Here is a 26374-nt window from a genome sequence, read left to right as displayed (position 1 = left end):
GTTGGTGCTGAGTTGGGTTGGGCAGAGTCTTGTCTGCCTAAGAAATTCACAAATAAGAGGTTGAACAGGAAACCGAAGGCCGACTTCGACAATCGAAATCATGGTGAACGGAACGAAGCCCGGTTTGCCCCAAGGTGTTGTTTCTAGGTCGGCTAAGGAAAGATGAACGTCGTCTGGAATCTGATAGTCCTTTCGGAACTCGGCTATGGCTCTAGGAGAGTCTACTAGAAATTGGTATTTGCCCATGTTAATTTAAGGCTGAGATTAAATTAGGTCTAGCTCGGCGCAACTTGGGCTTTGGTTAGCTCGGTCTAGCAAAGCTGCCTAGGGGTAGGGTGCAAAGGTGTGCCTGGCCAACCTAGTCAAGTCTACAAAGTGGAAATAAGAAGTGTTATGCCCAGACAGCTGGATCGGACTAAGTAAAAAGTTAATTCGCAGAAAAATAGTGAAGGTTTAGCTCGGTTCATATGAATGAAAAGGAGTTCTCAGTTCAGTAGTCCAGCAGGGCCAATACAAAGCCTCAAGCCCGGTTAGAGGTTATATTGCAGGGTATGACCACGTTTTTAGTTCGGTCGTAACACAAGGGATGACTCCAAGTTCTAGCTTGGCCATTGGGTAAGGTTTGCAGTTCGGTCTAATGCATCTATGGCAAACAAGTTTCTATCCCGGTTGTGGTGTTATTTTGGATCAAAAGCATCACGTTTCAGATTGTTTGTGAATCCAGTTGTGGTGTGTTTGAAAACTTATCATGTGGTCTCTAGGGATTAAGTGGTTCTTCCCCATTTCGTGAAAGTTATTTAAGTATGTTTTGAGAAACATATGCATACTATACTGAATATTACTATACAATACATATTCACAAGAGTAAAACAAAAGAAGGAGAAAAGGTTCGAGTTACTTACAGCTTCAAAATGAAGGGACGAAGGACAAGACTGTAAGGCTGCTCACAAAAACACAAGCTTTGCAGGTGCTGAGGTCGTGGATATGGAGACTCAGAAGGCAAGAAGTAGAGATAAACAGTGGTGCGTTTGATTCAAAAAAGAGGTTTTTTTTCGTATAAAGCATAGAAAGGGCGGGACTGTTCAAAATTTGTGGAGTACGAAGATGGCTGTGACAGCTATGCTTGGCCAATAGGAGCTTGCCACGTGTCCAAGAGAATAGAAAACGATTCAGATGTGCAGAGCAATTGAAAAGACGTTTATGGACCGAACTCATCGGTAGCCCGGTGGAAGGTGAGCTCAGTTTGCTTGAATGTTTCTAGCTAGGCTAGAGAAAAGTAATCCCAATCATGCATTGTAGATGGCATTAAGGGGCAATAGAGAGGGTAAAATGTGTAAATCTGGGCCAAGCTAGGACCGGGTAGAGGTAAGCCGAGCTGTGGACTGAATGGAATGGGCTTCGCCATTGGGCCTAGTTAGCTCGGTCGCAAATGACTAAGATAGCTCGGTTGGAGTATGCTGAACCGAGGTACATGAAGCTGAATTGAAAGAGAAAGGTGGAATCGAGCTAGGTGAAGCTCAGTTAGATCCACGCTTAAGCATGTCAGTGTTAGCTCAGTCGTTTTGTCTTACTACCGAGGTAAAACCATTTCACTTGGTTAAAGCAGTGAGAAGGGTGTTAAGGGATAAACATTATCTGTTAGAGATGTGATTCCTAGGACGACTCTACATTGAGAAGTAACAGTCCCACTAGGATTGTGTCACACAGAATCTATAAAAGCTCATGAAAGAACCTATATACAGGTATCACAATACTTACTTTCAAGTACAAAGCTTTTGTGTCTATTGTCTATTTTGCTGACTTAGGCATCAGAGGAGTTTCCAGCGCACACCCGTCGGCTAGCTCACATTTGTGTTTTCAGGAAGTAAAAACGATGACGTTTGGAGGTGTGCAAACTTAGTCAACAGGATTATACGAGAAAATTATTTCGTGCTCGTATAGTTTCTAAAACCAATGATTTGTGATTTTTGTTGATTCCTCAACCAAAAAAAATCAAAAGTTAAGTTCAATCTCAAAGCGATTGAATAATCCCTCTTATTTTATTTTTTAGATAAATTATAAATACATCCAATGATATTTGCTTCAAATAGTAATTATTTCTTATGATTTGAAAAATTATAAATATCTCATTATTATAATTTTTTATTTAATAGAATTAATTAAAAAAAATAAAATTCCTAAGCGTTCTGTATAAAATAATAAAATTAATTAAATTATTAATAGAAATATTTATTTTTTTAAAATTATTAAAAACTGTTAAATGACTTGATAACTCATAAATAAAAGAGACAATATCTTATAAAATTAAGAATTTCAAAGGTGGAATATAATTTCCTGAACCATAGAAGACAATTCCGATTGTAAACAAATCTCAATCGATTTGTATTTGCAATTTACACTTATTTTTTTATAGTAGTAAATTTGTATAAAATTTCAAGTAATATCTATCGGTGAATTATATTTTGGCTTTTAAAAAAAAATTATGGAATATTTTGGCTCTCCTAATTAAATATATATATATATATCATATACTTTTTTTCGGTACGTCGGAAATTAAAACCAGAACAAACAACAACAAAGACAAGAGAGGCAGCTAAGCTAGAGCCTTCGAAACGCTGTGCCTACCATATCTGCTACAAGCAAACTTCTAACTTCTGGAGAAGGTTCCTCCATAACCAGCAAGTGCTCCACTTGATCTGCACCCATATTGGCGAGCTTGTCCGCACTTTGGTTGGCCTCTCGCATAATGTGCTGGATGGAACAATTGCACCACTGGAGAAGGTGACGAGCATCTTCCACAATGGCTCTATACGGGCAGTTTGGGGGAGGCCTGTTTGTGATCATTTCTTGGGCTATGGTGGAGTCAGTCTCAATGACAACTTCGGCGAGACCTTTCTCGAGCACTAAGGTAAGACCTCTGTAGATGCCCCACATTCCCGTTTCTAAGCTATAACATGTCTCTAGCTTCCCAAAAAAATCGCACAGCCAAATGCCAATTTCATCGCGAAAGAGGCCTCCCAACCCCCCTTCTCCTGGATCGCCCCGAGCACAGCCATCCGTGTTTAATTTGATTTTCCCTGCAAGAGGAGGGTACCAATTAATCTCAACAGCAGGTTTATGAGCATGGACAATAGAAGATAAGAAAGCTTGATTTATCTCGGCAACATAATTAAGAACACAGGTGCAAGCATTAAATACAGAAGTTTCAATATTATCAAAAACTTTCTTGTTCCTATCTTTCTAGATCTGCCAAAGGGTCACAACAAAAACACAGCACCAATGAGGATCTCTCCTCTTATGAGACTTCAAGTTCTTCCTAATCCAATCAACTAGATTAAGGTGGTTGATGGTTGACACCCACTGCAGACCAGCAATCTTGGTCCATATGTTTTTTGAGACAATGCAACCACGTAGAAGGTGATCCATGTCCTCATTATGCCAATTACATCTGGGACAATTAGCATTCACAGCCATGCCTCTATTCTTTCTCATAGCATTGGTTAAGAGTCTCCCATGGCAAATCAACCATAGGAAATCTTTCAATTTGTGGGGAATATTAAGTTTCCACAGCCACGCAATCTCCAAATTACTCTCAAGCTACCCAGATGCAGCTTTATACGCAGTAGCCATAGAAAACCCTCCTGAACCACCCTTCTAGTGAGGGCTGTCAGGAAAGGTAACAAATTGAGAAAGAGGAATTTTTAAAACACTTGTAATAGCGTTACTAGGAATATGTGACTGGATGTGGTTCACATCCCATTTTCCCTCCTCATCCATAAGAACATCCACCGTATCGTTATTGGTAAGCTGGTGATTAGGAAATTTAGTAGCAAGAGTTTCCTCTCCACACCACCAGTCAAACCAGATGGAAATGGTAGCGCCATCTCCCACTCCCCATTGAGTACCTTTCCTCAAGATATCTCTAGTTTTGAGAATACCTCTCCAAGTGTGAGAAGACCTTTTCTGAGAAGAATAACTCATAAAAGACTCCTGTCGGAGATATTTCTCCTTCGGGACTTGCACCCAAAGGCTAGTATCATTACATATCATATATAAATGCATCTAGTGTGTATATACGAGTGTGTGAGAGTGAGAGAGAGAGAGAGAGAGAATGTGTGTGTGTGTGAGTTTTCGAGAGAAAAGCTGATAATGATGCAGAAAATCCCAAAAGCTTCTGTGGTTTTCAGAGATGGTGTTTGTGATCTTCACAAAGGTATTCTCACTTCATTCCCTTGTTTTTTAGCTTAATTTCATTCCCAAGTCCACTTCAATTTGTCTTCGAAACAGAATTTCCAATTCCAATACGGGTTTGCTAACATTGACGATGCCCTAACTCGGTTCGATCACATGCTTCGAATGTGACCTTTGCCCCCAATTCTTCGATTCAATCAACTCTTAAATTCAATTGCAAGATCAAAGCATTATTCCACCGCGATTTCTCTAATGTTCCAACACTTAACATCGTGATTAATTGTTTCTGTAACTTGAATCAAGTTGATTTGGGTTTTTTTGTTTTCGGGAAAATATTGAAACTTGGTTATGAACCAGACATCACAACCTTCACTACCCTCATCAAGGGGCTTTGTCTTAATGGTAACGTGGCTTCCACAGTTAAGTTTTTTGATGAAATTGTGGAGAAAGGGTTCTAACCCAATTTCATTACTTACGGCACTATAATAAATGGACTATACAAAATTGGAAACACCAGTGCTGCTATTCTCTTGCTAAGAAAGATGGAAGAAATAGGAGGCTGTGAGCCTGGACTAGTGGAATACAGCACGGTCATTGATAGACTTTGCAAGGACAAACTAGTAACCGAGGTTTTCAAGCTCTTTTTAGAAATGATTGGTAAAGGTTTTTCACTGACTGTCGTCACTTACACATCCTTAATTCAAGGTGTATGTAGTTTAGGTGAGTGGAAAGAAGCTATGAGATTGTTGAATGAAATAGTTGGTAAGAATATCTGGCCAAATGTTCAAACTTTTACCATTTTAGTTGATGCACTTTGTAAAGTAGGAAAGGCCAAAGAAGCACAAGCTGTTGTTCAATTGATAACCCAAAGAGGTGTGGTGCGTAATGTTGTCACTTATAGTGCTATAATGGATGGGTATTGTCTGTGTGGCCAAATAGATGAGGCAAGGAAAATGTTTGATGTTATGGTCAGTTGGGGTTGTGCTCCTAATGTTTTTGCTTATAATATCTTGATAAATGGGTACTGTAAGATCGGAAACATAGATGAAGCGATGAATCTCTTTAAGGAAATGTCTCAAAAAGGATTGCTTCCTGATACTATTACCTAGACCACTCTTATTGGTGGCTTGTGCCAAACAAGAAGACCTCAAGATGCACTTTTGCTTTTTGATGAGATGCAAACTCATGGCCAAATTCATAATCTGTTTACTTACTGTACTTTGCTAGATGGCCTATGCAACAACCAATATCTTGATGAGGCATTGGCATTGTTTGAAAAGATTGAAACAGCTGGATTAGTTCCTAATATTGTTGTTTATAATAACCTAATACATGGTATGTGCAAAGCTGGGAAGCTCGATGATGCAAGAAAACTCTACTTGTATCTTTCTGCTAATGGGTTTAAACCTAATGTCCGTACATACAATATAATGATCAGTGGACTTTGCAATGGAATGCTACTTGATGAAGCAAGCGAGTTGCTAATGAAAATGAAAGAAGAGGGATGCTGGCCAGATTTTTACTCGTATAATATATTGGTTCAAGGATTTCTACGAAATAATGGAACACAAAAAGCATTGCAACTGCTTCACATAATGGATGATAGAGCTGTCTCTGTGGACGCATGCAATGTAACCTTGCTAGTTAACCTGTTGTCTGATGATGGATTAGATAATTCATCCAAGGAAATGCTTCGTGCGTTTTTTGGAATACTTCATTTTCCAAGTAACAACCTAGGTTTTCTGGAGCTACTTTGTTTTCTAAGGATCATAATGAGTCAAGGTGTTGCATTGATATATATGCTTTATTGATAATTGGTGTTACTTGTAACTTGTAAGTTGGTTTTACTCATACATACTTCCTTAGATATTGCATTTTATAGAAAGGCCTATTTTTGTTGCTCTGAAATTTTCATCCTTCTTTTTTTCTTCCACATATATGGTTTTATGAATTTTTTGTTTTTTTTTTCCTTGGAGGATTTCTAGTTAAAAGACTTCTCTCGGGTTCTTGTAAAGATTATTTGATGGCATAAAGTTGTTACATGCTTATGATTATTAACTATAAAGGATTAAGGCATATAATGGTCACAATATTTAATAACAACTCATGCTTTGATATAAATGACATGATGCCTAATGTCAATTTGCCTCCTGTCTTTTTTTTTCGTCAGCTCTAATATCTCTCAAGTTTGAATTGAATTCATGGATCCGAACACATGGTTGAAAAGACATTAATAAATCTATGTCTATCCTTGAGCATCTCCTTTTCTAATTATCAATATTGGCCATAGATAACGGAGATATAGAACACCTTACTTATACTTGGAATTTCCAGTTTAAACTTTGTCTCGTTCTATGGAACTTAGCAGTTGAATCTTTGTATTGCTTTGTGGTTGTGTCCTGGGCAACCCTAACCTAAATACTGCTAACTACATTATATTGTTGTATGCTATGAAGGAGTTCCCAATTCCTTGGAAAGCAAATCTGTAAACTAGTTGCTCTCACTTGGCCCCCAGAAATATCAACTAAAGAGGAGCTCAGTTTCCTCAATAACAAGTTTGGTTGTTTCATTTTGTAATTGTCTTTGTTTGTGATTTTGTCTATGATTGAAAGTTTCAGAGATGACTCAATCAATGAGCTTAACAGAGCTGCCAGAAGATGCTCAATTAGAGCTCTGGGTGGAAGCATAAAGTAAGTAGCAGGATTGTTGATACAAGTGTTTTAAAAGCTGAACCGGACCTGCCAGTACAACCGATTGACACATCATCCAGTTTAGGTTCTGATTCAGATGAACTACCAAACCTGCTATGAACCAAAAATCGACTTCTTTTAACATGCCATGTTTCCTCTTTGTTAAATATTTTATAATCACTCCATCTTATTTTGTACTGAAGCAAATCATTTAAAATTGTATTTACTCTTTCTATTTCTATTCATCTCGAAGATTCCTCCTATACTATTCTAGTAGGCGGCATAATCATAGATAGGGTGGATAGGGAACTATGATTATTTTTTTTTCTTCCAAACAATCAATATAAATATGTTATTAGGTATTGGACAATAATTTTCTTAATTGTATTTTTAGACTAAAAAGTATGGGACTTTTTAAAAATTGAGCCCTAAAAGACTACCTTAATGACCTAATGAATGAGCTAACACTCATTTTGTGTAAAAATAACAATATGAAATAAAGAGTAATGGCTGTGACAAATTTTATACCGATTCAAAAAGAGTTTATGTTTTTACTAAAATACACAACATAGTTCTTATTATTACTTTATAGTTTATTCAAGAGATACTTGATGAATTTGTTGATTGGAGTAACAGTATTGGTAGATGTTAGAAATGATGAATCAATTTTTTTTTGTCACTTTCTTTTTGCTTTTTTAATACTGTCTATAAAATGATTGATTAATATGGATTTCTAGTTACAATTTTATTAAATTTGTGTTTAAATCTTGAATATAAACAAAAATTTACTGAGTAAAAAAAAAAAAATAATAGTAAGGAAAAGATATGTGATGAGGATCATGTCCAACATCGCCAGGGAGGAACTCCCACTTCTACCTTATAAGCGCATTGGGCCCCTCCACCTGTCAACATGCCTTTTCCTCCGAGGAGAAACAAAACCATGAGCCTCCAGCCAAAGCAGACAATATGTTGACGGGGCGCGAGATGACAGGTGTCATGAAATTTGGCCTCCTTTTATTGATGATGGGATTTGTGGGAACCTTTCGGTTGATAGTTGTGTTCATTGTCGCCGGAAAATGGTTTCCTTATCACCCCTCTTCAATGTCGGAGTGAATGGTTACAACACGATTCATGGCTTCACAACACACCATCTGAAATCCTCAAGGTTCGCAACTCAACCAAAATGACCCTGAACCCTTTCAAAACCACCATCGACAACAACAAAACACTGCCTTCCATGAAAGAGAAGCTAGCAATGTCCAACCCTCTCATGTCAGAGGAGACAATATCCCTGTTTGAGACGAGAAATTGCGGGTTGTTAAACACCAACTACGAGGGGTTATGGAGAACATGCAAAATAAGACTTCTTTGGCCAGTGTCAGATTGAATGGTTACAACACGATTCATGGCTTAATAACACACCATCAGAAATCCTCAAGGTTCGCAACGCAACCAAAATGACCCTGAGCCCTTCCAAAACCACCATCGACAACAACAAAACATTGCCACCCATGAAGGAGAAGCTAGCAGTGTCCAACCCTCTTATGCCAGAGGAGACAGTATTCCTGTTTGGGACAAGATCAAATCAAGAACTCTTCTTTTGCTGCTTCCATCAAAGATAAGACTTTATCCTCAAAGTTTAAAATGCCCTCCTTCTAGCACCAAATTTCGCGACGCCTGTCCTCTCGCACCCCGTCAACATATTGTTCCCTTTGACTGAAGCCTTACGATTTTGTTTCTCCTCGGGGGAAAAGGCCTATTGACAGGTGGAGAGGCCAGTGCGTTTATAAGGTAGAAGTGGGAGTTTTTCACAGGCGATGTGGCGCATGGTCCTCATCAATATGTAAATGAAGACACAAATTAAACTGTTAGCTTTTCACATTATTCGGTGGATTTCATAGTTCTTTAATATTTAAATTCCATTAAATTAATTAGGAAACTAGTTAATATCTTGTTACCATTATGTTTTCTAGAAAATCAAAGAGAGAAATAGGTCCTAATAATGGGACTTAATTCTTATCAAGTCCTATTGAAAAAAAGTCTTGGTAAAATTGTCGCTAAAAATAATTTTTTTGTGACAATTTTTTATAGATATCGCTAAAAATTGATAATTAGTGACTTTTTTTGTCATAATTTTTATAAATTGTCGCTAAAACTTACAATTAGTGACTTTTTTATGACAAATTTTTTCCATAAGACTATTATACAATAAGTCCACTTATTAAGACCTACACGTAAGTATCCCTTACAAACACAATCAAATCAAACATGAATGCCAATTTTTTCTGGTTGTTTTTTTATTTTATTTTTTGAAAAATTAAAATCTGTTCGACAAATTATTTATTAAAACTGTTTTTGAAAATATTTTTCAAAAACAATTCACATTTTAAAAAACATAAAAAATAATTAAAAATTGTACCAAAAAAATGTGAATTACAATGAACCCCCTAAAATTATGATTGGTGAATTACACTAACAATTCCTATAGTTGGGGCTCGTATCACTTTAGTCTCTGACTTTTCAATTGTGACATATTTGACCCTAAATTTTAAATCTTGTTCCAAATAAGAATAATTGAAGATACTGTTGCTCAATTTCAAGGGCAAAGTCATCAATTTGATAAAATATAAACTAATTTGACAAAAATAAATGTCAAAAAAATATTTCAAAATTTTAAAAAATTATTTCTACCCACCAAAGATAAAATTATGTAAAATTGATAAGTCACAAATTAATTTTTATAATATGTTTGGATGATGATTATGTAATGTGTGGTTGTTAGGCTTTTAATGTGTAATCAAGATGTTTAATATATAAAATATTTTTAGTTTTGAATTTTTTGGTTTAATGGATTAGTTTAATAATGATATCAAAGTGGTCGCTATATTTGAGTTTTGAAAAAATAGAAACTAATTTAATGAAAATAAAAATAACCATCCATTACATGATTATATCCAAACACATAATAAAAATCAATTTGGTAAAATAAATAAATAAAAAATGTGTAAAAGATTTATCAATTTTACATAATTTTATCTTTGGTGGATAGAAATAATTTTTAAAAATTCAAAAATATTTTTTTGATATTTATTTTTGTCAAATTAGTTTATATTTTATCAAATTGACGACTTTGCCATTGAAATTGAGTAATGATATTTTCAATTGTCCTTATTTGGAATAAAATTCAAAATGCAGGGTCAAATGTGTCACAATTGAAAAGTCGAGGACCAAAGTGACACAAGTTCCAAACTATAGGAACCGTTAGTATAATTCGCCGAATTATGATTCATTTGTACTTTGCCTACAATAGTTAACCTCCTTGAATTATTATCTTATTAAATACCTTTTGTTAGGATTCTATCCCGTGATTTAACCGAAGTTAGGTCATGTGCTTCACTTCTTGATTTTCTTCGAACAATAATACATGTTATTAATTTGTTAAGACAATAATATCCTTATCTAGTGATTCCATTTGTACTGTTTCCTATATCTTTAGTGACAAAGTGCAAACAAAATAACCACACAGAGGCATTATTGTCCCAAAAAAATAATAATGTTTCATGTATTTTACATAAGATTTGATTTTGTATAAATTCCTAACATTGTGTTTGGTTGGAGGATTTGAGAAGATATTTGAAAAAAAAGAAAAAGAAAAAGGATATAAAATATACATATATTTTACTTAGTTTCACACACCTTTTCTCTTTTTATTTTCAAATCCCTCAATCAAATAAAGTGTAACAGAATTATAACAAAAGGGATTAACAATAAAAGGATAATACTTTTGAAGTGATTAACGGTTGAGTTTTGAAATTTAGGAGTAAAATGCAAATGGGAGATAATTTAAGGAAACAATGATAATACTATTCTGATTTTAATTATTTAAAATTATCATCGTGTAGTTCAAATTTATTCTATAAATAAATCTCACATTTTATACAAATTTAATCTCAATCACACATCATGATTGAAAGTAAGGTTATGCAAAATACCGCCCAATCCGTTAAAATAGCAACGATTTTCATCAATCTACACCGCTCTATCCGCTAACTGCGGTTTAAATTTTAAAATTTATAATTCGTCTTCAAAATTGTTCCATTCCGTTATAGTTAATACATATATATTTTTTAACCTATAATGAAATATTAAAGTAAAAAGGAGTGTTAGAGAGATTTAATATGTGAAATTTATTATAAATTAGTAGTTATATATATGAAAAATATTATGTAAAATTAGTTTGTATTATATATATGAAAAATATTATAAAAATTATTGTTACATATTATGCAAATACTTAATAATTGATTAGAATATTTTTCAATCCGTTAATCCTCAAATCACAATTGTCAATCTGTCAATTTACTAATCCTCTATTCAATTTATAATGTTATTATCAAACTATCCGAATTGCACCGCACACACTTTTAATTGAGAGTACACTTTTATTCTGTGTTGATAGACTTTTATTCACATGGAAATTTACTGTTAACCCAAAATAAAAAGAAAAATGTTTGCGACTCCATAAAAGACGACCCCACGACCTCTATTGACATATTAATTATTGATGCGTTAAATTTTTTTTTTTAAGACTTGTGTTTGACAGTGACAGTGACAGTGACAGTGACATAAATACTTCATAATATTTTAAAAGTTGTGAGGTTGTGTTTTGTCGGCGCTCTCTCGTTATTGAAATAAAAATGGCAAATTACATATACCCCTCGAAGTTTAGTTAAATCATAGATACTCGTGAGGTTTGAGAAATTACAGATTTCCCTTGAAATTTATATTTTCATAACAAATTGCCACATGAGAGGTTTATATTTTTATAACAAATCATCCCATGAGATTTATATTTTTATAACAAATTATCTCCTAATTTATTATGTAAATATAACCTTTAGGAGAAATTTATAATTTTTCAAACCTCAAAAATATCTGTAATTTAACAAAACCTCGAAGGTTTATGTAATTTGCCCAAATAAAAATGATGCGAAAAACCCATGTGTGTGCTAACGCGTCATTTTTTTTTGCTTCGAAAAACAGAGAAAACGAAATACGAAAACACAAACGAGAAATTTGTGACGAAACACGTCGTTTCAGCGTTGTAGAAAGGAGAGGGAGAGAGAGAGAGAGAGATGATGATGATGGCGAGAAGTGCCGATGCTGCTGTGGTTTTGAGAAATGGTGTTTGTGATCATCTTCACAAGGGTATTTTCTCTCAATTTTCTTGTTTTCTTACAATCTTACTGAATCGCTATTCTCATCTTCATATCAAAGCTTCTGCGGAACACCAATTTCAATATGGGTTTGCTAATCTTGATGATGATGATGGTGCCCTAACTCAGTTTCATCACATGCTTCGAATGCGACCTTTGCCATCAATTTTGCAATTTAATCAACTTTTAACTTCAATTGCAAGAACGAAGCATTACTCCACCGTGATTTCTCTTTTTAGGAAAATGAATTTGTTGGAAACTGGTTTCGTGAAACCTGATAAGTTTACACTTACCATTGTGATTAATTGTTTCTGTAACTTGAATCGAGTTGATTTGGGTTTTTCTGTTTTCGGGAATCTATTGAAACTTGGTTATGAACCAGACACCACAACCTTCACTACCCTCATCAAGGGGTTTTGTCTTAATGGTAACATGGCTTCCGCAGTTAAGTTTTTCGATGAAATTGTGGAGAAAGGGTTCCAACCCAATTTCATTACTTACGGCACTATAATAAATGGACTATGCAAAATTGGAAACACCAGTGCTGCTATTCTCTTGCTAAGAAAGATGGAAGAAATAGGAGGTTGTGAGCCTGGACTAGTGGAATACAGCACGGTCATTGATAGACTTTGCAAGGACAAACTAGTAACCGAGGCTTTCAAGCTCTTTTCGGAAATGATAGGTAAAGGTTTTTCACCGAATGTCGTCACTTACACATCATTAATTCAAGGTGTATGTAGTTTAGGTGAGTGGAAAGAAGCTGTGAGATTGTTGAATGAAATGGTTGGTAAGAATATCTGGCCAAATGTTCAAACTTTTACCATTTTAGTTGATGCACTCTGTAAAGTAGGAAAGGCCAAAGAAGCACAAGCTGTTGTTCAATTGATTATCCAAAGAGGTGTGGTGCCCGATGTTGTCACTTATAGTGCTATAATGGATGGGTATTGTCTGTGCGGCCAAGTAGATGAGGCAAGGAAAATGTTTGATGTTATGGTCAGTAGGGGTTGTGCTCCTAATGTTTTTGCTTATAATATCTTGATAAATGGGTACTGTAAGATCGAAAACATAGATGAAGCCATGAATCTCTTTAAGGAAATGTCTCGAAAAGGATTGCTTCCTGATACTATTATCTACACCACTCTTATTGGTGGCTTGTGCCAAACAAGAAGACCTCAAGATGCACTTTTGCTTCTTGATGAGATGCAAACTTATGGCCAAATTCCTAATCTGTTTACTTACTCTACTTTGTTGGATGGCCTATGCAACAACCAATATCTTGATGAGGCATTGGCATTGTTTGAAAAGATTGAAACAGTTGGATTAGTTCCTAATATTGTTGTCTATAATAACCTAATACATGGTATGTGCAAAGCTGGGAAGCTCGATGATGCAAAAAAACTCTACTTGAGTCTTTCTGCTAAAGGTTTGAAACCTGATGTCCGCACATACAATATAATGATCAATGGACTTTGCAAGGGAAGGCTACTTGATGAAGCAAGCGAGTTGCTAATGAAAATGGAAGAAGAAGGATGCTCACCGGATTTTTACTCGTATAATATATTGGCTCAAGGATTTCTACGAAATAATGGAATACAGAAAGCATTGCAACTACTTCACGTAATGGATGATAGAGCTATCTCTGTGGATTCATGCACTGTAACCTTGCTAGTTAACATGTTGTCTGATGACGGATTAGATAATTCGTCAAAGGAAATGCTTCGTGCATTTTTTAGAACTACCTCATTTTCCAAGGAACCACCTAGGTTTTCTGGAGCTACTTCGTTTTCTCAAGCATCATAATGAGTCAAGGTATTGCATTGATATATATATATATATATATGCTTTTTTGTTACTTGTAACTTGTAAGTTGATTTAACTCATACATACTTACTTAGATATTGCATTTTATATAAAGGTCTGTTTTCATTGCTCTGAAATTTTCATGCTTCTTTTTATCTTCCACATATGTAGTTTTGTGAAAGTTTTTTTTTTTTTTTTTTTTTCCATGGTGGATTTCTAGTTAAAAGAGTTCTCTCAGGTTCTTGTAGGAGATTATTTGACAGGAAAAAGTTGTTACATGCTTATGATTATTAACTTTAAAGCAGTACAGTATATAATGGTCACAATATTTAATAATAACTCATGCTTTGATATAGAAGGCATGATGCTGAATGTGATTTTGCCTCGTGTCTTTTTTTTCTTCAGCTCTAATATCTCTCAAGTTTGTATTGAATTCATGGATCCAAACACATGGTTGAAGAGACATTAATAGATCTATGCCTTATCCTTGAGCTTCTCCTTTTATAATCATCAATATTGGCTATAGATGATGGAGATATAGAACACCTTACTTGTACTTGGAATTTCTAGTTTAAACGTTACATGTTTTTCTATGGAACTTGGCAGCTGAATCTTTGTATTGTTTTGTACTTTCGTCCCGCGGCAACCCAAATTCTGCGAACTACATCATATTGTTGTATGCTATGAAGGAGTTCCCAAATTCTTGGAAAGCAATTCTTTAAACTAGTTGCTCTCACTTGGTCGCCAAAAATATCAATTGAAAGAGAAGCTCAGTTTTCTCAATAACAAGTTTGGTTGTTTCATTTTGTAGTCTTCTTTGTTTGTGATTTTGTCTATGATTTAAAGTTTCATAGATGACTCAATTACTGAACTTAATAGAGCTGCTTGAGGATGCTCAATTGGAGGTCTAGATGAAAGCATAGTTGTCACATCGGGATTCAAATCATGAATCGAAATGACCTTGTACGGAATCGTGAATCAAATCGAATCGAATCGAATCTTGAATCGTAAAGATTCAGTCATTTTTTCTAACCCTATTAGAAAAGGGGGCTTTAGACATAGAACTTTTTACGATGATTTAAAAACCGTTGCAAAAAATAAGATTTTGCGATGGCAAATAAATCCGTTGCAAAATTATTTTTTTGTGATGACAAATTACCATTGCAAAAAAAAAAAAAAAAAATCACTGGATAAATAAGATTCTTAGGGATAGATAACCAAAAATCGTCGCAAAAAGTAATTATTTGCAATGGTTCGTTAACCCGTCATAAAATTTTTTTGGGACTTCAGTGTTCTGTTTTTCTACAACGGTATTTTATAGTCCTTCACAAAAAGTTTTTTGATTTACGTATTTTTGCTTGCTTGCCACAATCTTTCAAACTGTCGCAAAAACTTTAGACCCGTAATTTTACTCTTGCGCCCAGCCCTCACTCTCTCTCTTAAGAAAAAACACCCAAAATTATCTTTCACCTTCCCCACAATTTTCCTTCATTTCACAATAAAAATTACCTTTATCTCTATAAATCCTTCCCCTTCCCTTTCCCTTCCCCTCCCCACGATTTCATCTCACAGTAAAAATTGATCTCTCAAAGTCACACACCTGATGCCATTTTCTGACCGCCGATCGTTGCAGTTTGTTGCCAGATTTTCAAAAGCCAACACTGCCTTCTCCGTCGGTAAGTTTCTGCACACTCTCTCTCTCTCTCTCTCTCTCTCACTCACACACACACACACACACACACACACACACACACAACCCCCCTCTTTCTGTATCTCTAAAAACCTTATCTCTGCTTCTTTCTCTCTATGTGTAACCATTCTTCCATAGAGTTCATGAATTTGAACTCGCGCACAAGCTTCATCCATCAATATGTAGTGTGAGTGTAAACTGTAATTAACAATTACCTAAATCGATTGATATTAGTTTTCTTGATTTAGTTAGGGTTTAAAATTGACATAAATTTTGGGGTATCTTTAAATTTTAAAAGACAATGTTGTAGGTGATGTGTTCTGAATCTATATGATGCAATCATGTTTCATGTATTGTTTGTAAAATAAATTGATAGAGAGAGATACAGAGAGAATGAATTATGTATTGATTGATATTATTGATTGATGTATGTTTTTTGATATTACAAATGGTGAGTGGCTCATTATATAAGAGAGGGTGAGTGTAGTAGGTGAGGAGTAGGTGAAGTGGAGGTGGTAGTGGTGTAGTGGGTTAGGTTTAGTGGAGTAGGTGAGGTGGTAGTGGTGTAGTGGGTTAGGTTTAGTGGAGTAGGTTTAAGTGGGTGGAGTAGGTGATAGGTTTTAACAGCCCCCCGCAAACTCAAGGGGGATAGGAACTAACCAACTTGAGTTTGGAGAGAGTTACAAAACAAGAAAATACATAAAAATAAAAGAGGATAGGAGACACTGTATGGTCGTGTCAGACCATTGGTGAAGACACTGGATGGTGGTGTCATAACGTTGTACAGGACACTGTATGGGGGTTTCATAACGTTGTAGAGGACACTGTATGGTGGTGTCATAACGGTGTAGAGGACACTGGATGGCGGTGTCAGACCGATGTAGAAGACAGTTTATGGGGTCATGTCGGACCGTTGTAGAAAACAGTTTATGGGGTCATGTCGGACCGTTGTAGAAGACAGTTTATGGGGTCATGTCGGACCCTTGTAGAAACTAACCGGAATCAATGTCGGGACAGTTTACAAAGTCTTGTCGGACCCATGAAGGAGTTAACCGGAATCAATGTCGGGACAGTTTACAGAGTCTTGTCGGACCTTTGTAGAAACTAACCGGAATCAATGTCGGGACAGTTTACAGAGTCTTGTCGGACCCTTGTAGAAACTAACCGGAATCTATGTCGGGACAGTTTACAGAGTCTTGTCGGACCCCTAAAAAGTCGCACCCTCAAAAGGTGTGCCTAATCTTTCAAAAGGCGTGCCCAATCCATAAAAAGGCGTGCCAGATATGATGGCGAGGCACGTGAGGGCCTTGGCTGGCGCGCCCGTTTGTCGGCAAGTGGCGCGCGATACGCGTAGCTGCCTTGGCTATTTAACCAAGGTTGATGCTGAGGCTGAAGCAGACAAAAAACTTCTGAAAATCCTCTGAAAAAACTCTTCCTTTGCTGAGAGAGAAACTCTGTAATACTCCCTAACCAACCCGTCTCTGAAACACTTAGCAACATGGCCTCTTCTTCCCGTCCAGCTACCCAGAACCTGGCCTCCTCTTCCCGTGGTCTGCTCACGCTCTTTCCAGAACTGAACGAGTCCACAAGAGAAATAACTGGTGCGGTGGCCAGTGAACCTCAACCAAACACCTCTGGTTTTGCTCCGTTGAACTTTCCGATGCGGTTGGTGGAGCAAAAAATGGCGGTGCAAACTGATATTGAGGCCAATCAGTATACTCTGAAGTCATGTGTGGAAACCATGACTGTGGTCACAAACTTGTCGCACTGGCTGCAGAGCAGGACAAATGAGGTGCAACAGTTAAACTCCCAGCTGGCTCTGCTCCAACGCATGTATAAGGATGCGCGAGCAGAGATAAGTGTGCTAAAGACAGAAAACAAGGAGCTGAAGCGGAAGGCCACCGTTATGTTCCGATTTGGAGGGCTGCCATATGCTGCAGTGGAGGAGCAGGGAGTAGTGATCATGCCCAGTGGAGTGGGAAACACGGAGGCAACACCGGCAAGGGCCGCCCAGGACGGAGGCAAGAAGAAGAGACCGGCGGAATAGGCGAAGAAGTGAGGTCGGTGGGTGGCCGGCTGCAGAAAAGAAAACAAAGCTTTTGGTGGTGTTTTTTTTTTTTTTTTTTTGGTGTAAAATTGTGATCGGGGTTGATCCCTGAGATGAATAAAATATGGTTTGTTGTGCAAAACGATATGGTATGAATGGAATTGGAAAAAGATTAAAAATAATGTGAAACAAAAATAAAGAAAGAAATAAGAAAAAATATATTGGAAATCAATATGGTATTTTTTTTTTATTTTTTATTTTTTTATTTTTTTAATATAATATATATATAAAAGAAAGAAAGTGGGGAACAAGGAGTGCACCAATTAAGCTGTATAATAAAAAAAGTTTGGGCGGTGGATGCAAAGTGAGGAGAGAGAGTGAGCAGATATAGAAAAGAAAAAATAAAGAAGTAAAAGAAGAAAAGTAAAATGGGTGGAAAATATGTGAAAAGGGAAAAGTATATATATAATAAGAATAGGGAATTGGGTGGCCCGAGGAGGTGCAATGCATTTGCTGATTGATTTATTTATTTTATTTGTTTGTGGTAGAGTGGATCACATGGGGTGAGCAGTGATAAACGTGTGAAAAGGGAGCACCTGGAAAGGGCATATAAGATAAAGGAGTGGGAGGATGACAATGACTTTCTTGTTCAGCTATGTAAATTATCAGGCAAACTGTTAAGGGGTGGTGAACCTGACTTGATGACTGCAGCAAAGATGGTCCTCCATGATTGGCAGAGGGGTAAGATACCCTTCTTTGTTCCTCCCCCACGGGAAGGAGATGACTAATCTGTGGTACCCAAAGAATCTGTTGTAGAAGACGACAAGGTGGTTGATGATGATCAGGCATCGGCAGCTAGAAGAGCCATTGCAAATGTTATATCATCCCAGCAGCTAAAAGATGTACCCATTCAGGAGGATCTTTTTAGCGAGAATGAATTAAGGGGTGAGATGCCTGACCAGGTTCCAGCCACCGAGGCATAGATTCTTGTTTCTAGTGTACACGTTACACCGCCAGAGAGAGAAGAATCTTGATAGAGCAGTTGCCATGGTGTAATAATATGCTGCGGAATGTGTGTTTTGATCCATCATTGTTGCAGACATGGTGTTCAACGAAATGTCCCAGAGGGATTTTGGGTTTGCTTCGGCGAGGTGGTGAAGAAGAGTGAAGGTATGTGTAGAGAATTTTAGCGGACTAGGTTGAGGTCCGGCGGGCGGCCAAGGCGAGGTTGCCGCCCGCCGGTGAAGCGAAAAATACTAAGTTCTTAACTTAGCTCTGATACCATGTAAAATAAATTGATAGAGAGAGATACAGAGAGAATGAATTATGTATTGATTGATATTATTGATTGATGTATGTTTTTTGATATTACAAATGGTGAGTGGCTCATTATATAGGAGAGGGTGAGTGTAGTAGGTGAGGAGTAGGTGAAGTGGAGGTGGTAGTGGTGTAGTGGGTTAGGTTTAGTGGAGTAGGTGAGGTGGTAGTGGTGTAGTGGGTTAGGTTTAGTGGAGTAGGTTTAAGTGGGTGAAGTAGGTGATAGGTTTTAACATTGTTCAAAGCAATTGTAATAATTCAATAGTGACACAATCAGATGGGTGAAGTTCAATAAGGCTGGATTGGCCTTCTCTGTTCAGGATTTTGTTTCAAACCTGGGTCAGATTAGATGTTGGGTGTGTTTGGTTTGCTTTTGAGAGAGTGATTTTCAAAAAAAAATTTGGGGAGAGAGTTTAGAATTTTTTTTGATTTGTTTGATCATATATTTTGAAAGTAGTTTTGGAGTTTGGGATAATTTGATATTTTGTTGTAATTGAGTAGATTTGTGTGAGAGAAAAAGTGATTGAGAAGGAGAGAGAGGAGAGAAAAAGTAATTGATTGATGTGTAAGAGAGAGAGAGTGATTTTGGAAATTTTTTGAGAAAAACCACAAACCAAACAAAATTTTGGAAATTTTTTTCAAAAACAACTCTCCCAAAATCAAACCAAACAAGCCCAATTGGAGATGTTTTTGGGTGTTGGTTTTTGTTTGGCATGGTACTTTTAGTCCATGGTTGCTGTTGTTCTTGTGCTAGGTTGTGGTCTTGGGTTTGAAGCTCTCCAACTCTGCTCTGTTTCTTTGAAATGTCAAATCTTCATTGAGATTAGTATGTTAACATACTGATGTAGGTTGAAGTAGGTTGGTTGAGGAAGGATGAAATCCTACAAGCTGCAGTACATGCAAATGACTTAAAATTGAGATATAGTGGGAAATTTATGGAGGATATTTGAAATTTGAATCCTGTGTTCTTTTTTCTTTTTCTTTTTTTTTCTTTTTTTTTTTGTAAATTTAAACTCTCTCAACTGTTTTTTGGTTATCAATTGGTTTGTTTTAAATATTCACACCTCAATTTTGCATAATAACTGAGCATATATAACACCTTTTTTTTGAGTTGTGTATTTTAGAATTTTTCAATGTTTGGTCATGACTTATAATGGTTGTTTTCTTGAATATAAATTTATAAATGTATGGTTATGACCTATGAGGATCAAAACAAAGGTTAAAAGCCCTCCCAAAAAGCCCCTGCTGCTGTGAAAAATTATAGTGTGTTTGGTTTGAGTTTTTTGGATAAAGTTCTTTGAAAACTGAGTTTTTTGATTTCCGTGTTTTTTTTGTTTTTAGTAAATATTTTTAAAATTTTAAACATTTTTTTTTACTTTTTCAGATGCACCTTTCTTAGATGTATCTAAAAAGTAAAAAATTTGTGAAAAAATATTTTAAAAAATTAATAAATACATAAAAATACAAAAAATGTATTGAATTCTTGTATTTTTTTTGTATTTTTGGTATTTAGTAAATTTTTAAAAGATTTTTTTTACAATTTTTTTACTTTTTAGGTGTATTTTTGTTAGGTGTGTCTAAAAAGTGAAAAAATTGCTTAAAATATTAAAAAAAATTAGTAAAAACAAAAAAATACGGAAAATAAGAAAGTAGAATTTTCTGAAAAGTGTTTTTGGAAAAATGGAACCAAGCAAGGTTTAAAATATCATTGAGGACCAAAAGTGAAAATGACCACGGCCATGTTCTGAAATATTATTCTGAAATTGAGGACAGATTCTGTACAATATATATATTTTTTGGTTTTCTTTATTGCATGGTAATTCATAAAGTGTTTTCTGGAGTAAAATAGTTACGAGATGTGAAATAAACTTCTCCTCATGATGTTGAGTGTCTTTGATGTTCACCATCTCTATGAAATTAATAGATCACTATATTTCACTAAGAGTGAAGCTCATAAAATTTTTATCTTCCAAAGTATTATGTGTACGTATATAATTCTTTTTCTAACAGTGTTACTCTCTAGTATTTTGTTTTTGCATTTGTTGCGTGTCTACATGGTTTGCCGTACTTTCAACAACTTTGACACTAATTATTGCTTTGTATTTTGATCAGTCTTTCAGTTGCAGTCGCAGGAAAGCATACCTTTACAACAAAGCGTAAGTTGTTAACAATTTAATATTCTTTTTTTTTAAATTTTTTTTTTTAATGAGTGATGTCATTTTGGGATTATGCAGGTGGCTTATGCATTTGTTTGCTTTGCTCTCCTCTTATGTAGTTTTTCTCTTGGAGGAGGTAATGGCTTGTTTGGCCACTGAATGATATCATAGATTCATAGGCCAAATTATAATGGGAATGTTCTTTTTGTTCACATCTATTAGGCAATCATGGAATGAGTCTTTCATATTTAAATGTTGTATTAATTTATTGACACTGTGACTTGATTTGAATAACCCTCTCTACCAAGGAAATCTGATAAGTTTAGCAATTCTCAGTGGGTAATTTGGATCTCAGGATCCAAATTAAAGTGCTTTCTTGTTCTGGAACACTAATTTAGCAAATCTTGAATTTCTCATCTCTCTTAATAAAATAAAAAAATTGAAGTTTTGAGTTGGAGCCTTATAAAAGAGGTTTCTTGAATAATGGCAAAGGCCAACAAGAACAGGAGCTCAATAATGTAGTCATCCAAAAACAATGTTTCCTCTCCTCTCATCCTTTTTTTTTTTTTTTTTTTCATCACATTGGCGTTTGGATCAGGGATTTGAGTAGGGATTTGGAAAGGGAAAATGTGAGGGAAACGTGAATGAAACACAGGTTAGAGTTGGATTCCTTGAGAATTTTTTCCCCTCTTGGATCACTAGTTAATTTCAGGAAAAAACATTTTGTTTTGTGTAAATACTTTTATTACCCCTAACGTTTACTACATACAGTAAAAGGACCCAAGATATTTGACATTATACTGCAACTCCTATAGATTGCTATTGTAAAACTTAAGCTTTTAGTCTTTTATGATTTTTTGCTTATTTTAATTTTGTGGTTTGTGCTTTTCATCTGTATCACATTATATTAGATTTTTGTATATCAGACTTTACTCACATTTCTTGTGGCATTTTTGTTCAGTGTGAATATAACAGTTGGACCTGTAGAGGAAAGGATAATGTTTACTGGAATTCATACCGTGTCAGATATATTTTGCTGCTGCTGTGGACAAATTCTTGGCTGGAAATACGTAAGCTCCCTCAATCTATTTACTACAGCATTTTTTTAAAGGTGTTGATGTAAGCACCAAAATAACAGAAGAAGAGGGAAGAAACTGGGGAATCACCAGTGTTTTTAAAGGCTCAAGGTGCACTAAGGCGCTGAAGGTCTCTCGGGCCCTAGGCGCAAGGCGAGGCGCAGGCTTTATTGAAGTAAGACGCACAGTCTTAGAAAAAAATAGAAAAATTAACATAGACTAATCATTCATAGTATTAAGACAATTTTTTTAAAAATAAAAAGTAATCAAGATTCAAGGCAAAATATAGAATAAAATTCTCAAAGCCATGAAAGTGCATATTACATAACATTTCAATTTTCAAAAATAAAGTAATCCACATTCAATAAAATAAAAATAAAAATAAAAACATAAACACTAAACATCCAAAACATAAATATCCAACAAATACTAATATATGTCTTAACACTGAAAAACATCAATATCAAAAGAAAGGGTAGGTTAGGTCGGTCATCAGTCAATCATCATCTTCAACATCAATGGCAAGCAAACTATCATCTTCTTCTCCATCAGTTGATTTATATTCCTCAACATCTTCCTCCTCTGTGTCATCTGAGCCCGCTTCCTCTTCATCTATTAATTGAAGTGGAGTTAATCTTGATGATTTAGATATCCTCGGTTGTGCCTTTGAGCATGAACTTGTTGCTCTACTTGATGATAGTTAATTAGAATCAGAATCTAATTTTGGAAAATATGAATTAATTTTAGTTAATTAGAATAAGAATCTAATTTTGAAAAATATGAATTTTGGAAAATAAGAATCAGAATCAGAATCTAATTTTGGAAAATATGAATTAATTTTAGTTAATCAGAATCATAATCTATTTTTAGTTAATTAGAATCAGAATCTAATTTTGGAAAATAATTTTAGTTAATTAATCAGAATCAGAATCTATTTTTTTCCCCTAACAGATAAAGGAAAAAAAAAAAGAAACTAGTAGAACATTGTATTAATTAATTATTTGTGAATAATTATTTATTTGTAATTTTTTTTTTCAGTGTATTTTTTTTAGTTAATTAATCAGAATCAAAATCTATTTTTTTCCCCTAACAGATAAAGGGAAAAAAAATTGAAAAAAAAAAGGCATAATTGGAAGGCATAATAATCTATTTCAATAATCTATTTTTTTTAGTTAATTATTTTGTATTTGTATTTGTATTTTTTTTTTTTTTCTAACAGACTAAGGCATAATTGAAAAAAAAAAGGGGGGAGGCAAAACAGAGCAGTCGCACAACCAGAAGAAGAAGAAGAAGAAGAAGAAGGAGAGAGAGAGAGAGAGAGTCAGAGTCGAAGAAGAAGTCAAAGCCAAAAAAAAAAAAAAAAAAACAAAACAAAACCGAAGAAGTCGAACAAGTCGAGCAGCCCAGTCGAAGAGGAGAAGAAGAAGAAGAAGATGGCGAAGCATACCTGCGAAGTTGAAGAAGAAGTCGAAGTCGCAGTCCAAGGCGAGGCGAGAAAGGAAGAGACGACACAGGTTAGGGTTCATTTTAGTCGTATTTGGGCCATATTGTACATGAGTTGTAATCCTCTGTGGTTAAGAGCCATTCGAAACACACTCCGCAGCCGTTAGATCAGATTTGTGGTTAAGAGCCATTCGAAAAATCAAGCGTGCCTAGTCGTGCGCCTTGCGCCTCTGTCGCCTGGTTCAAGTCGCGTCTAAGGCGCGCGCCTAACTCAAATTGCCTCGCCTGGGACCTGTCCACGCACAAACAGTACGCTTCGCTTCGCCTTGTGCCTAGGTGCGCTTTTCACAACATTGGGAATCACTATTCTAAATCAATATTTCAACAATTAATATCTAAAACCGTAGGTTAGTCTCGAACCATATCATAGTCTAATATATAGGATAACTAAACTAATAAAATCCCATAATTAAAACTGATTGCTTTATACTGTATGTTGAAGCCAAGGAAATTGGCATATTTGCAAACTGGGTTCTGTTATGGAATATAGAGATAAGGGGTTACATAACTAAAATTCTTTTCTTGAAGGATTTGCATGGAGTTTGTCAATGGAATTTTTTTACTAGAAGTTCATCGGGAGAGAAATTTGTGTGCAGCAAGATCATATGTTCTCAAAGAGATTAAAGAGACATGAATTTTTTTTTTTTTTTTTTTTCACTCATGAAAAATGGCTCTGAACAAAAATCGAGCCTAGATCAAAAAAAGAAAAAGAAATGGAGCCTTAAAAAAATCATTTCATGATGATTTTCCTAAAAATTGTCTTATAGGGAAACAGGTGCACCTAAAGCTGTGTTTGGATCATGGATTTAAGTAAGGGTTTCGAAAGGAAAGTGAAAAGGTAGGTAAAATGTGCATGAAATATAAGGGAAAAGGTACGTGAAATACATATTTCATTCACATTTTACCCAACTTTTCATTTTCCCTTTCCAAATCCCTACCTAAATCCATGATCTAAACACAGTTTAAGAGAAGTGTAGTTCTCTTATAGCTTTGAACTTTTACTTAGTCCTATTTTGTTTGTTTCTAGCAAAGAAGTGAGCTGTGAACAAAATGCTTGACTTGTCGCTATTGGTATGTTTCTTTATCACTTGGACGATGGTGCATCAATCATAATCATTCTTATTGAAAGTTGCTTCCTACTACACCTGCTAATAGCCATAATCTATACTGTTATATAAAGCACACAGATCTTTGAAGTTTTGTCTCGATTTTTCTTATACCTAAATTACCTCTTTCAGAACAAACTTAGTAACAGCCATGCGGTGTCTCTCATGTGCTACATGTGTTTTATGCATTCTTTATTTTTTTCCAATCTTATTATTGATTAGGTTTCTAACTTGCAAACTCAATATTTCTTTCCTGGGGAATTATTTTTTCCAGAAACGTTGTAAGGCTGCTTACCCTCCTTAGTCCCTGCTTTAGTGGGAGTTTTGTGCACTGGGTTGCTTTCTTTATCCCACTGCTAATGTGTTTTTGTGTGTACTTTTTTTTGTAAACCCGGGACTTGCAATTATGTCTCCTATTGGTAAAATGCTCCGTCATGTTTACTGTTCCATGCTGGTGTTGAATTTGTGTAGGTCACAGCACATGACAATGCCCAGAAATACAAATAAGTTGATATTTTTGTTCCACCAAACTGGAATGGAGTTGTATCTGTTCTATTTGTTGGGTGGAAATTGACTCCCTAATAATTTTTGGGATGTTCATGATAGCAGCAAGAAACTCTTAGTAACAGAACATGATCTTTTTCCAAGTGGAAGGGTTTTGCTTGGGGAATGGGAAATATGGTCTATTTCCTTCTCTTCCAAATAGTGCCTCTTGATTATGAGCTAAATTGTCATCAGTTGCATTATTTTTGTTGTGAATCCCACGGATAACATTCTAATAATTATTAAATTACTCCAATGTTGTCCTAATTTATTAAATTGTTTTATTAGTGATGCTATCTTGTTTGTTTTGACAATTTGGAACTATTCCTGAATATTCTTATACTCTGAACACATTGAGACTTCTTCCATTATTCTATGACCATTTTTAACAAGGTGTACCCATGGTTCTATTACTCTGGCTTGCATCTCTTTCTTGTTCACAAATTCTTATTAGGGTTGTGTGAAATTCTCCATGTAACTCCTGAAATCTGTTTTATCCTAAAGTTGAATAGTTTCCAAATTTAAATTTGTGAGCATTGCTGATGGTAATTGCAAGCAAAAGATGTCTTGGGGTAAGATCAGTGAAGATTGGTTGGATCAAAGTTGTCAACTTTCCAATTAGCCCATATCGAGTTGCCCATGGTTGAATTTTTTGGCTAACATTTGTTCTAGGTAACTATTGCTCTGATTGGGCATAAATGACTGCAAGAAAAATTATTCCTTCTCTTTAGTTATTTTTATTAACATTTTTTTTTTGTTTCTTTTTGCAGATGCTATCGTTTTGAGTACGTGATGATATCTTCACATATCGATATAAGAGCTTACTGTTGATGCTAAAACAAGCTATAATATATATGTTTTTTTATTTGTACTGTCGATACTTTTGTTTTGTTTTAGATAAAAATTTGAGTTGTTGAATTATCAAAAATTATTAGTATTGTTAGAGGATGTTTTATATATTTTTGTAAAGAATGTTTGGTTGACACTGTATTGTTACAGGATACATATATATTATTATTCATATTTATGATTTTGTGAA

The 26374-nt window shown here is 35.3% G+C and overlaps 1 protein-coding gene and 1 long non-coding RNA gene across 11 annotated transcripts; both read left to right on the top strand.

Annotated features, from left to right (window-relative positions):
* Nucleotides 1–3268: 3268 nt before the first annotated feature.
* LOC145823343 (uncharacterized) lies at nucleotides 3269–7144 on the top strand. The gene is made up of 2 exons (XR_014365627.1): nucleotides 3269–4213; nucleotides 6810–7144. It is a non-coding gene; the product is annotated as an uncharacterized LOC145823343 (long non-coding RNA).
* A 4743-nt stretch (nucleotides 7145–11887) lies between these two features.
* Nucleotides 11888–26374, top strand: LOC114313796 (uncharacterized). Of its 10 annotated transcripts, none has more exons than XM_082922895.1 (6): nucleotides 11888–13906; nucleotides 21064–21107; nucleotides 21186–21243; nucleotides 22069–22177; nucleotides 24714–24757; nucleotides 26106–26374. In XM_082922895.1, exon 1 carries the CDS (start codon nucleotides 12017–12019, stop codon nucleotides 13895–13897), a length of 1881 nt encoding a protein of 626 aa, XP_082779021.1. In that variant the 5' UTR covers nucleotides 11888–12016; the 3' UTR covers nucleotides 13898–13906; nucleotides 21064–21107; nucleotides 21186–21243; nucleotides 22069–22177; nucleotides 24714–24757; nucleotides 26106–26374. The 10 variants fall into 10 exon arrangements, with proteins under 10 accessions (XP_082779021.1, XP_082779019.1, XP_082779025.1 ...); XM_082922875.1 differs by lacking the exon at nucleotides 24714–24757 and adding an exon at nucleotides 15531–15573 and having other exon boundaries at nucleotides 11899–13906; XM_082922866.1 differs by having other exon boundaries at nucleotides 11899–13906; nucleotides 24719–24757; nucleotides 26106–26319.

Source organism: Camellia sinensis, chromosome 1 (genome assembly GCF_055761805.1).
Source record: "Camellia sinensis isolate YWXY chromosome 1, ASM5576180v1, whole genome shotgun sequence".
NCBI classification, from domain to species: domain Eukaryota; kingdom Viridiplantae; phylum Streptophyta; class Magnoliopsida; order Ericales; family Theaceae; genus Camellia; species Camellia sinensis.
Note: the sequence above shows the minus strand (reverse complement) of the source record. Positions and strands in the feature narration are given on the sequence as shown.

Excerpts from the sequence above, each read along its gene's own strand:
- LOC114313796 (XM_082922893.1), top strand. The coding sequence starts at position 12,017 with ATGATGATGATGGCGAGAAGTGCCGATGCTGCTGTGGTTTTGAGAAAT.